Source organism: Lynx rufus, unplaced genomic scaffold (assembly GCF_022079265.1).
Source record: "Lynx rufus isolate CCGP_SWC_20201006 ecotype Redwood Valley unplaced genomic scaffold, mLynRuf1.p SCAF_1, whole genome shotgun sequence".
NCBI classification, from domain to species: domain Eukaryota; kingdom Metazoa; phylum Chordata; class Mammalia; order Carnivora; family Felidae; genus Lynx; species Lynx rufus.
In genome coordinates, this window is record NW_025814823.1 from 109,550,953 (window position 1) to 109,564,221 (window position 13,269).

The following is a 13,269-nucleotide window of genomic DNA, read 5'->3' on the forward strand; positions in this document are numbered from 1 at the left end:
AACCTGGAGGAATGGCATGCCCGAGTGCCAAGACAGGAGAGAGTCTTTGCCCATTATGTTCCTTCTACCCAGAGAAAGAACCCCAGATCAGCTTTTCCACAAGAGCAGAGTTTCCAAGATGCCACCCGTACTTGGAAGAAGCCAGGCTGAAATACTATTCAAGTCAAACTTTCTTGATATTACTCTATCTTTCCCCAGGAGGACTGCACTAAAACAAATTCGGACACCTGTGGCCTCTTCCTTCTGTGCAAACAAAAAGCCAGCAGCAACCCCAAGCTGATAAGATTAATCTAAAGAACAAATTATGGTGTAATTTCCTATGCTGATACTTTGTAGTTAATTTTAAAAAAAGGTTTCATTTTCCTATTGGTATGATTTCACAGGAACATTTTACCTGTTTCTGTGAGGTATTTTTTCTCCTGGAAGAGAGGTGCTGATTGGCCCCAAACGAATGACAACCTGGTGTAATGAAAATTTCCAATTTCCCTCATTTTCCCTCAGTTTCAGCAATTTTAAATCTATATATAGAGATATCTTCGCCAGAATTGCATTGTTACTCTCTTTTAGTAAACGGATTTGTCTCAGATTGTCACTGCAAATAGAGATCTATTAATGGATCTCACCTCCCAACTGATTCCAGCTCTGGTCTGCTTACTAGCATTTACCAGCACCTTCGTCCACGGCCAGAACTTCAATAATACGTTGAAAGAGATCATCAAAACGTTGAACATCCTCACAGCGAGAAACGTGAGTAAGATATCTGGCACCATCTCTCCAGATGTTCTGGTGATGCTCTGGGTATTTCTTAGACTATGAGAACATCAGGACTTCCAAAGAAGTTGATGGTTGGTGACAGGGAGCTGTGCAGAGATTTCTCTGCAGGAGCTTTTTGGTCCTGAGGGATGGTAGGAAATTTACTTGGTTGGAGGGAGGGAGAGCTGCCCAGCAAGGATCCCTCCATACAGTCGGAAGTGACTCTGTCTCTTGCTCTCTCTCGTTCCCGTCGGGGCCAGGACTCATGCATGGAGCTGACCGTCATGGACGTCTTGGCAGTCCCAAAGGTAAGAGCTACCCCAGGGTCTGCTTTGGCAGATTAGTGACTTGGGAAAGGAAGGCCAAGTGTTTCTTGTTTGAACTTTTAGAAACTTCTTTTACACAGAAAGTGAATGGCCCAAATTAACTATAAGCTGTTAGATGTTTTTAAAGAATGAGAATTCTGATCTTTACTCTCAAACATGTTTTGGTGTTTCTGGTTTCACTTGATTTACAAGATGGGTAATAGGAAGCTTGGATTTTGTCATCTTAAATCAGATCCTGGTCAAGGAAGAGTTCTTTCTTTTCCTCCTACACTGCAGCCTAGTACCTGGAATATAGGAGGCACTCAGTAAAGGCCTGTTGAAGGGGAGAGTTTTTCCGGCCCATACATTTCTGAAAAACCAAATACCCTCACAAAAAGAGATATGGAGATTACAGGTTGAAGGAGCTTTCATTTTGTCTAAGAGACTTCCTATGGCAACAGAGGAGGTATCGCCAGAGGCCCTCCTTTTCCGCAGCCTGGTCACCTAACAGCCCACCGGCTCCCAGGGCGGCTGTCCAGAGACCCTCAGCTGCTCCGTCCTGCCAAGCCCCTTCCAGCCTGGTCCAGAACGGCCCAGCTGCACGGGGACCCACACATCCCTGGCTTTGGCTGCTCGGGCATCTCGCCTTTCCGCCTCCTGTGCCGTCTCACCCCCGCCCCTCTATCTTTAGTGGGAGGAGACAGATTTGACAGCTGATAGTGCATTTTCTCTGACAAACATATGACTACAGCCATGTCAATAGCTTTGTGCACATCAGTTCCTGTTTTCATGGAAACACAAGACTGAGAATGAAAAACCCAAAGCTTCAATTTACCAGTGGTCTCCTAACCACTTGCTTTCCACGTGGACCAGAGGGGATCAGTTGGCCAGGAGTGCAGCCATGCAGGCTGGGCATGGCCACACCCCAGCACCTGGGCCAGAGGACAGACCCATCCTTCTGGGTGAGGAAAACTGTTCTTCAGGCTTTGTCTGGACTATCTCATTTCATTAAAGATTAGTCCCGGAGTCTGATACACAATAATATATAATACTGTAATCATATATATAATATTGATGCATAATGTATTATTATGGAATAATATATATATAATATATTATGTATACATTATGCAATTTTGTCCTTTAGAATCTCATCCCATTTCAGACTCTGTCCATCAGGAAGGAGGTTGGAAGAACTTGAAGATATTATACATACGTAGAATTCTATAATACATACATAACATCTATTAACATGTTATATATATATATATAGAAATAGCCAAGAGTCCACTGGGCTGTGCTCTGGGTTCTCCAGATGGCAGTGCACTGCTGAAAGGGCTCCATCAAAGCCAAGGGCTGGGTCCCAAAGTGCTAAGGGTCTGGAAGTGACACAGCCTGTCGTTTTAGCCACAGTTTTGCCATTAACTAGCTATGTGACCTTTGGCCAGTCTCCGTATCTCTTTGTGCCTCAGTCTCCACACTGGAAGATGTGAAAGTGATTTTGACAGTTGGCTGATATCCAATTCTTGAGTCAGTGGAACGTGTTACTGTAAAATGATGTAACTCTTGGTTAAAGGCAAAAACTGGTTATAAAGGAGCAATAATTCTAAGGAGGGGCCAGGGGATAGAAATGATCCAACCCTCTGTGACTTCATGCCCAGGGGCAACTCCACTCCAGGCCATCTCTAGAAGGCCAGGCCTGCCCTCACCCCTGCTGAGGCGCAGGCCAGGACATGCCACTGTCCTGCCGTTCTTGGCCTTCCTCTCCACCAGTTACCACATGCTCCCCTCACCACATGGGTAGACATCTGCTAAAAAAGTCCCTGTTGTCCTGCTTCACTCCTACCTGCCTTCCTCAAACTGCTTCTACCCCTCTGGCATTAACCATCTTCATTGTTCCCTTTTCTTTTCCTCAAAAACACAGCACTGCTTTCTTATCCATTAAGATATTACAGAATAAGGAAAGGCTGCTATTTTCTTTGTGTTGCCAAAGAAGGACATCTTTCCCAAATCCCATGTATTAGTGTCCTTTCTTTGGGGGATCAAGAATTCTATTATCTCCAAGTTGGGTGGGATCCTGCTGTTGGCAGTGGCTGGAAAGAAAGTGCTGATCTACCCAGGTATCTATGAAATTAAGGTGGTCTGAGATAGATCAAAATGGAGAACAAGCAAGCTGGCTGGTCCAAGATGGATTTCTTAGGTGGACCATTAGTTGGAGGTATTTCCTGCTTTCCAAAGAAAGCTCAAGTCCATGATTCCTCAGAGAACTCTATGCCAGCCCTCGACAACCCCCCCCCCTTTTTTAAGTAAAAGTGAAAGACTTTTCACAAGTAGTATTTGGGCAGAAGTGGAGATAATGAGTAAAACACAAAGGGGACTAGATTTTTACGGCCCTCAACGAAGCTAGTCAAGGACCACGTTAGAAATCTAACAGTCTCTGCCACAGGAGAAAGCCTGGAAGGTATTCTCCCATTTGCTTCTACTCCCATGAGGGTCAGGCTTGTTTCCAGCAAAGGCCTAGGCCCCCCTGTTGAAGCTCCTTTCCTTGAGCAGTCCTAAACTACAAGGCCCACCAGGCTGTCCGAGCATGCCCCCTGCACTAGGCAGGACACGCTCGGGCAGCAAAAGCTGGAGAAGCAGGGAGCAGCAGCCTGTAGCTGCGATACCAGTGCAACTGAAACTGTGAGGTCTTAACTAAAACTTCCTTTAGAATTAGTGCTTTTGAAGTTTTTCCATGAGATTCAAACTCTTTTCAATTCCTATTGTATCCTAGTGACCTTTAGAACATCCTTTGAAGAATGTGTTCAGAGACAATTATATATAAGGCCATATACTCAAAACTGACAGGGTTTAATTTCTTTTTTTTTAAGTTTTTTTTTTAATTTTTAAATTTTTTAATGTTTATGTTTTAGAGAGAGCAAGAGAAGAAAGAGCACAAACAGGGGAGGGGCAGAGAGAGAGGGAGACACAGAATCTGAAGCAGGCTCCAGGCTCTGAGCTGTCAGCACAGAGCCTGATGCGGGGCTTGAACTCACAGATCATGATATCATGACCTGAGCCGAAGTCGGACGTTTAACTGACTGAGTCACCCAGGGGTCCCAAGGGAGCTTAATTTCTAGGCTCTAAGCCAAAGTTTTAGAAAAGTTTTCATTCCGTTTTGAAGAAAAAATAAGCAAAGAGGCTCTTGTCTTCTTGGTCTTCCTGAACCTCATTGTTCTCTCCAGCAGCACAGCTGGGGTCTGCCTTCCCTTTGCCCTCACCACCTCAGCTAACCCACTAAGCCTCCAAAGACAGGGAGATTTATGGGAGGTTTCTGGACTCTCAGAGCCCAGAGATACTGGTACTGCTTTCAAGTTTCCAACTAGAATCAGAGACCAGGAGGGCTCCTGTCTGGTTCGTTAAGTCCGCGTCCTCCCAAAGGCCTTGCCCATGGGCCACGAAGGCCCACAGGGCAAAGGGGAAGCTTCTGTAGTCTGGGATTCTAATGCCTCCGTCCGGTCTGGGTCTTCCCGGAAAAAAACCCTAAACTATGAAATACACTTCTAGAATTTAGCCTAAAGAAATACGAGATGAACATAAAGATTTACACAGATGACTCACTGCCACTTTATTTTACGGAAGCAAAAAACTGCAACGATCGGGTATGAACCAATTACGGTACAAAGATGCCACAGGTTCCCATGCAGCTCTCAACCCCATGGTCTTAAACACTAGTGAATACTTAATGTTTATACTATCTAGTGTGTGAAAAGGCTACAAAACAGTATCAATAGTTGATCTCCATTTTTAAAAAAGTATTTTTAAAGGGGCGCCTGGGTAGCTCAATTGGTTAAGCCTCCATTTCTTGATTTAGGCTCGGGTCATGGTCTCATGCTTTGTGGGTTTGAGCCCTGCATCAGGCTTTGCACTGGCCATGGAGTCTGCTTGGCATTCTGTCTCTCCCTTTCCCTGACCCTTCCGTGCTTACACTCTCCCTCCCTCTCTCCCTGTCTCTCTCAAAATATATAAATAAACTTCAAAAAACATTTAGGGGCGCCTAGGTGATTCAGTTGGTTAAGAGTCCAACTTCAGCTCAGGTCATGATCTCATGGTTTGCAAATTCAAGCCTCACATCTGGTTCTCTGCTGTCAGCGCAAAGGCCACTTCAGATCCTCTGTCTCCCTCTCTCCACACTGCCCCCTGTCCCCCCCACCCCTGCTGGCTTGTATGTGTGCACACACTCTCTCTCAAAATAAACATTAAAATAAAATTTTTTTAATAAAAAATAATTTTTTAACTGTAAGGTATTTATCAAAACATCAAAAGTTACCTCTCTCTGGCTGGTGGAGTAATGAGTGAATTTCATCTTTGCTGAATATATATCACCTTTATAGTAGACATATATTACCTTAATAATCAGAAAAAAAAAATGCAGGAACTTAAAAAAAAAACTGCCCAGACAGTATTTGTCATATAAATCCCCTGGAGATTTTGTCAATGGAACTTGTGATCTAGTGCGTCTAGGGGGCGGGCTTGAGATTCTGCATTTCTAACAAGCTCCCAGGCGATGCCCGTGCTGCTATTTCATGGCCCACACTTTGCGTGGCAAGGGACCAACAAAGCATGTTCTCGAAGAGGCTAGAGACAGCTTTATCTGAGCTGGATCAGGTTCAAGCTAAGACCACTCTCCACGCTCTGTGCTTTTTGTTCTTCAGTGCAAAGTGGGAGGGCACACTGGGCCTGATTCAGACTGAGTTACAATCCCTCTCCCAGGTTCCCTAAAAGAGCTGTTTCCCCCACTGGACACTCCCTCTTCTAAAGCCCGAATGTCCCCACGAAGAGTCATATAATCAGACACACATCAGGACTACTGCATCCCACCAAGGTTCTCATGCTGCACATCCCAGACCAAAGGCCTCTACAGAAGCTGTGTCCACAGCCCAGCTCAGGGGCACCCTCTCCCAGAAGTTTCCTCTGATCTCACACCTAGCCCCGACCCTGGCACACCCCTCTAGCTGTATGGGCTAATGTCTGATCTCCTCACATGGACCCCAAGCTTTGCACACACTGCCATCTCCTGTGGGGAGGGCCAAGTGGAGAATGCTACCCAAAGCACCAGGCCACAGGATGGGCACTCATTTATTCAACAAGCATGTAGGATCTCTGGGAAATCTGGACTTTAAAATCTTATAGCAACGAGACAGAGCAGAATCTGACTACAAGCTCAAGCAGACACCTACAGAACAGCACGTGTGGTGGAGAGAAACAGACGTGGGCTATAGACAGATGGCTCTACATTCAAATCCCTGCTCTGTCACCTACTTAGCTGAGTGACTTTACTCAGGTACCTTTTCAGCAACACCATCTGAGGGAAAAGAGAAGGTTGCTGCACTTGCAGGTAAGTGGGAGAGGATGTTTACTGTGACCGGCAGCCTTCAGTCACATGGAAGGAATTCTTGAGTACCTGATCCATAGTTGAGCAAACTCACTTTCTCCACTTGTCCTCCTGGAAAGAAGCAATCACAAGGAAAACTCTCTCCCCCATGGTCAAAACGGAGCTAGCGCATGGCTAACTGTGGCATTTTTCTTTCTAGAACACAAGCGACAAGGAAATCTTCTGCAGAGCCACAACCGTGCTCCGGCAGATCTATACACATCACAACTGCTCCACCAAATTCCTCAAAGGACTCGACAGGAACCTCAGCAGCATGGCAAACAGGGTGAGCTGCTTGATGCCCAACAGCTTGGCTCCTGATGGACAGGAACCTCACGTCTAAATGTTCCTCCTTCAGAGTTGTAGTAACCTTGCTTAATCAACCCATTCATTCATTCAGCAAGTATTTGTTGAGGCTCTGTGAGTGCAAGGGGCTGCTCTAGGCACTGGGGAAACAGTGCCTGCTCTCACAGAATGTTCTAGTGAGTGAGTCAGGAAAGCAAACTAACATGTAATACTATGTCCAGTAGTGATATGTGCTATGAAAAAACCTGTAAGAATAAAGAATAGAAGGGTCATGAGAAAGAGGGCTGATTTAACAATTGATGACATCATCTGAACAAATATTTAAATTATGTGAGGGAGCAGGCCACATGACTAACTGGGGAAAAAACATTCCAGGCAGAGGAAATTCTTGTGCAAAGGTCCTGAGGTAGAAATGAGGTTCACATGTTCGAAGATTAGTAGGAAAGCCAGTGTGATTGGATCAGATTGAGCAAGGGGGATTTTAATAGATCACATGGTCTTTGCATTCTACCCCAAGCATGGGAGGATATATCCACAGGGTTTTGAGCAGAGACTCCAGTCTAATTTATGTGATTTAAAATGATCACTCTGGTTGTTGTGTGGTGAATAAACTGAATGACACTAAGCACAGAAGCACGCTGGCCCACCAGGTGGCCATCCCACTAATCCAGGTTAGGGGGAACAGCAGTTTTGTAGGTGAGAGCGATACAGGCTGTGAGCTTTGGAATATAGCTGAAAACAGAGCCAGGAGAACCATCATCACGGGTGAGGGAAAGAGAAGAAGGTGGCCTCTTGGTTCCTGGCCTGAGCCCTTTGGGAGATGGTTGGTGTTGTTTACAGATTTTGAGGACTGGGTGCGGCAGGGATGGGGGCTGAGTGCAGGATCGGGAGTTCAATTTATAAATACTAAGTGCGAGGTGCCTCCTGGATAGCCAAGTGGAGATGTTGAGATTGTTGGACTGAGCCCAGAAGCACTCTCACATACAGAGGTCAGGAAGAAGAGGTCGGCAGGAGAGCTGAGAAGTGGCCAGCGAAGCAAGAGTGAAATCAAAGATTGTGTGGTGTCCCAGACAGCAAGTGAACAGACTCTTTTAATAAGGAAGGAGGCATCAAATGTGTCAAATGTACCAGAAGGTCAAGTCAGATGAAGAGGAGAACGGCCAGTGGATCTGGCCTGACAGAGGACAGGGGGGATGCCGTTATCTATGGAGATTCAGCACTGAAAGCTTGATTAGAGCGGGTTCCACAGAGAATGGTGGTGGGGAGGAGTGGAAAGCAAGGGGAAGTGAGGACAGAAAACTCTTCTGAGGTGTTTTTCTATTAGGCTGCCTAGAAGCAGAACAAGAGCTGAAGGACAGGTGTGGATTCAGGGAAATTCTTTTGAGGTGGGGCCTATATGCAGCAGGTTAACACTCCAGAAGTAATGATCCAGGGGAGCGGGGAGAATCGACGGTGTGCAAAAGAGGAAGAGCCAAGAGTAGATGTTATCTAGGGCCAAGTGCAGGAATTGGGGACATTCACCCCCTTACTGCGCCTGCCCCCCTCATTTGTAAGGTAAGGTAACGGAATAGGGTGCTGCCACTACGCTCATTCCCTCTTTTAATCCTCTTAATTATCTCATGGAATAGGCACACTTGTCCCCCTTTTATAAGGGAAAACACCGACGCTTTTATAAATGAAGTAGTGTGTCCTAAGCAACCTAATTAATAAAGTGGCAGAGCAGAGCTGAGCCCCAAACTGAAGCAGTGGCCTGGGATCCTTTCCACCCGTGGTGCTGCCAAGCTGGAGGGGTGCTGTTCATGGGCAGGAGAGAGAACGGAACGACTCTCTGTCTCAGCAGACCAGCTGGCCATGCGGAAGGCCCAGGATGGCTGCAGGCAGGTCTGAGGCTCCACCTCACGTTAAGCCCCAAAGCAGCATGGAGTGGTGACACTCTCCCCCCACCTCCCGCAGGGTCTGTGGCACCCCTCAGAGGCTGACAGTGAAGGTAACCATTTCTAAGAGTTTATTAGCATGCATAGAAGAGGCCTGGTGGCAGAGAGGGACTGCCAATGAAACTAGACTGGAGGAGTGAGGAGGCCCTGGTCAGAAATAATTGCTTGGGTAGCAAGGGCCACAGCAGGCTTGACTCAGTAGACAGGCAGGAAAGACAGACTCAATTACTTAGCTAATGAAATTACAAGCTAATGAAATGTTTCTTTTGCAGACCTGTTCTGTGAATGAAGTCAAGAAGAGTACACTGAAAGACTTCTTGGAAAGGCTAAAAGCGATCATGCAAAAGAAATACTCAAAGCACTGAAGCTGAATATCTTAATTTATGAGTTTTTTAATTACTTTATTTTAAAAATATTTATATATTTATAATTCATTATAAAATAAAGTATATGTAGAACCCGACAGTACGGTGTCCCTTCAATGGCATCAGCTGTATTTACTTGACAACTTTTGGGGAAACCATTGTAATTTACCAAGAGTCTAAAATTGGTGTGGGTGTAAAAGTGGAAACACTGTTTTCCTCTCCAGATGGGGACTCAATGCACAAAAGGATTAAAGAATAGAAGGCCACACAAGATGTAAATGAGAAGTAAGAGAGCTTGTAGAGTGTGGGTCCCTGAGTCTTACTAACTAGCAACTAATTGTGAATTGAAAGGTGTTAACTGGACGTTTAGAACATTCGTCTCCCAGTGGCACAAGGCTGTCGCCCTGAGTCTATGGGCAGGGGCAGGGATGAAGTCCAGCAAAACACGTGGATCTGCAGTGAACGATATCTAAAGCCCTGATAATGTCAATTCCCTTGACGATGTAAGACTTTCAAATCTTAGGACCAACCAATAGACAAAGACAGACAACTTAATTGTAATTATACAACGGGCTGTGAATGCTATCAACCTGACAATGTAAGAGGTACAGCTGAAAATGGTTGAGGTGTAAAAGCAGAAGGAAAGACAGGTGAGGCTCCCCCAGCTTACCGGTAGAAGGGATCAGTTGAACAGCACTGAGGAGGATGGAACAAAAACAAGAGATTTAAGTATTCAAAATTGCAAAGGTAACATAAGATCTAAAAATAATTTACTATAAAAAAATTGGGGGGGGGCACCTGGGTGGCTCAGTCGGTTAAGTGTCCAGCTTTGGCTCAGGTCATAATCTCACAGTTTGTGGGTTCGAGCCCCACTTTGCGCTCTGTGCTAACAGCTCAGAGCCTGGAGCCTACTTTGGATTCTGTGTCTCCCTCTCTGCCCCTCCCCTGCTTGCTCTCTCTCTCTCTCTCTCTCTCAAAAAAATAAACATTTTAAAAAATTTATAAAAAATTTGGAAGGGGCAGTATAAATGGGGTAAACCCTTACTTTTCAAGAGGGAAATCAACACACAATATCTAATGTTGGAAAATTAAAAAAGAGTTGGCAAGAGGGGTCATAAGCTGAAGACTGGTGTGGCTGGAGGTGGGAACAGGAGAGGTAACTGTACTACTCTGCCCTCATGCATGTTTGTAAGTTTTTGTAATAAAAAGTGGACAAAAGCCCATAGTGAGTGAACTGAGAAATCTTTGCTAGTAGCCACCATAAAAACTAAAAACTGAAAAAGGAAGGTGGTTTGCTGGCAATGGGACTTGGAGTAAGGATCAGGGAAAGCAAGACACAAGACTGCTGGCTTTCCATGTTAAGGCCGTGGCCATGTGCATACATAAATGATAAAATGTTTTTTTTATTTTTTAATTTTTTTGATCTTCCCAAACTTACTTACTTACTTTGAGAGAGAGAGAGAGAGAGAGAGAGGGAGCGCGCGCGAGTGCGAGAGCATGCACACTGAAGAGGCAGAGACAGAGGAGAGGCAGAGAATCCCAAGCAGGCTCTGCACAGTCAGCAGGGAGCCCATTGTGAGGCTTGAACCCACAAACCATGATATCAGGAACTGAGCCAAAGTAGGATGCTTAACCCACTGAGCCACCCAGACACCCCAATAAGTGTTTTTTGAAAATTAAAGAACTAAAAATGACAAAGACAAATGCTGGTGAAGATGCAGAAGAGTCAGAACCCTCATATATTGCCAGTGTGAGTGGGACAAGGTGCAGCCACTTTGGAAAATAGTGTGACAGTTTCTCAAAAGGTTACACGCAGTTCCTATATGCCCCAGCAATTTTAATCCTAGCTATCTGTCTACCAGAGAGAAGTGAAAGCTTATGTCCACACAAAAACCTCTACACCCACGTCCATAACAACATTCTTCACAATAGCAAGAAAACAGAAATAACCCAAATAACACCCGAGGAGAGAACAAAGTGTGGTATACCTATGCAACAAAATATTACTTGGCACTACAAAGAAATGAGGTACCGATACATGCTACAATATGCAAAAAGCTTGCAAACACTAGGCTGAGTCAAAGGAGCCAGACACAAAAGGCTACATAGGTTATGATTCCATTTATATAAAACGTCCAGAAGAGGCAAATCACTAGTGGGGTACCTGGGTAGCTTAGTCGGGTAAGAGGCAAATCCATAGAGGCAGAAAGCAGAAGACTGATTTCCAGGGGCTTGGGGGATGGAAGAAGATGGAGTGAGTGCTAATGGACACAGGCTTCTCTTAGGAGAGATGAAAATGTTCTCGGACAGTGATGACGACAGTTGCATAACTGTGAATACTAAAATACTAAATACTGGGGCGCCTGGGTGACTCAGTCGGTTGGGCGTCCAACTTCGGCTCAGGTCATGATCTCGCGGTCCGTGAGTTCGAGCCCCGTGTCGGGCTCTGTGCTGACAGCTCAGAGCCTGGAGCCTGCTTCAGATTCTGTGTCTCCCTCTCTCTCTCTGACCTTCCCCCATTCATGCCCTGTCTCTCTCTGTCTCAAAAATGAATACACGTTAAAAAAAAAATTTTTTTTAAATAATAAAAAAATAAAATTCTAAAAACCACTTAAGTGTATACTTTAAAAAGATGAACTTTATAGTATATGAGTATACATCTAGTATATGAGTATACATCTTAACACAACAGTTACTTTTTAAAACGTTAAAAGGGAAAGGGCGCTTGGGCGGCTCAGTCAGTTGAGCATCTGACTCGATTTTGTCTGAGGTCACGATCTCACGGATTGCGAGTTCAAGCCCTACATCAGGCTCTGCGCTGACAGTGCAGAACCTGCCTGGGATTTTCTCTCCCCCTCCATGCTCAGGCTCTCTCTTTCTCTCTCTAAATAGATAAATAAACACCAGAAATAAAAAAAAAAAATTAAAAGGGAAGACAAACAAAAGCAGTGGCAAGTTGTTGAAACTTGCCTTTTGAAGACATGCAAGAAACTGCATCTAGTAGCAGTGAATGAGCACTCTCGTTTCATCCTCGCTTACACGTATGTGACAAAAATTAATACTAGTACTAAAATTATACCCAAACATGTAACATCTTTTTAACCCTTTCAAAATAAGGGAACAAATCAAAAGCTTGAAGTCTCACCCTGACCACAGCCAGTTTCACCCTGCCCACATAAAATACCAGCATGTCAAGGGCAACAAGTAACTAAGAGAGTCATGGAGCCTTCTAAGGCCACACTGAAAACTTTAGTTTCCTTTCTTCTTTGATTGAGACTCATTTGCATTCAATGGTTAATGTGAGCTGTAGTCTGCCACAGGATATGAGTTGTGGGTTGTATTTGTGTATGAGGCCAGGACGGTAAAAGGAAAGGTTGTTGGGAACAAAGACTTAGACGGGGCCATAGGAAGGACAGGCAGACTCCGGGCACGTCTGTCAGAAGCCGAGTTTCAATGGTTAAGAGGCAACTAACATTTTTATTTGCTTCCAGACGGGTGGTTCCGGGCTCTGGACAGAAACACCCAACAATCACCCCTTGAATTTACCAGGAGGGCAAGAGAACATGAACCGAGGAGGACACACATAAGAAGAAGGAGTTAAGAGATGAGGATGAAGTGAAAGGTGAGATGGCTGTCATTTGAACACATTCATTTAGAAACTTTGCCACAGCCCAGGCTTGAGGGGACGTGCCTGCCTGCGTGGACTGTGCAACACTGACGACAAAGTCTGAACCCCTCCTTGCCAGCAACCACCTCCACCTGTTGCCTACGTATATATTAGATCTCTGACATTAGTAGGTAAGAAATACCTATTGAATAAATGAATGAAAGAAAAGATGTTTCACTCCAATCTATGGTGGAAGGACTTTTATTGACACATCCTTGGACCAGCCACGGTTAGAAATGCACCAGGGGCTTCCTTGTTCCTTACTGGCTTATCCATGCCGGTGAGCCTGCCCTATCCTTCTCCCCCCTCCTCCACAGGTCATCTTGGGGGGGTGCTCTCAGGGTGCCCAAATCATCTGAGAACAGGGAATTTCAGCGCACAGCGGGCTGCATGGCTTTCTCATGGGGTAGGGCTCAATCAGTATGCAACGTTAGCCTCTCCATTCCCGCCAGCTTCCACTGAGAGCAAGGACTTTGTCTGGTCCCAGAGCTGATTTCTTGGTTCAATTTATAAGCTCAAGTCGAGA

The 13,269-nt window shown here is 45.2% G+C and overlaps 1 protein-coding gene across 1 annotated transcript; it reads left to right on the forward strand.

Moving 5' to 3' along the window:
* Positions 1–402: 402 nt before the first annotated feature.
* Positions 403–9,171, forward strand: IL4 (interleukin 4). The gene is made up of 4 exons (XM_047095813.1): positions 403–747; positions 1,014–1,061; positions 6,632–6,757; positions 8,984–9,171. Exons 1-4 carry the CDS (start codon positions 613–615, stop codon positions 9,074–9,076), a joined length of 402 nt encoding a protein of 133 aa, XP_046951769.1. The 5' UTR covers positions 403–612; the 3' UTR covers positions 9,077–9,171.
* The last annotated feature ends 4,098 nt before the right edge of the window (positions 9,172–13,269 follow it).

Excerpts from the sequence above, each read along its gene's own strand:
- IL4 (XM_047095813.1), top strand. The coding sequence starts at position 613 with ATGGATCTCACCTCCCAACTGATTCCAGCTCTGGTCTGCTTACTAGCA. Across the intron at positions 748-1,013 it reads ACATCCTCACAGCGAGAAAC|GACTCATGCATGGAGCTGAC; the intron begins GTGAGTAAGATA and ends CGTCGGGGCCAG. Across the intron at positions 6,758-8,983 it reads TCAGCAGCATGGCAAACAGG|ACCTGTTCTGTGAATGAAGT; the intron begins GTGAGCTGCTTG and ends TTTCTTTTGCAG.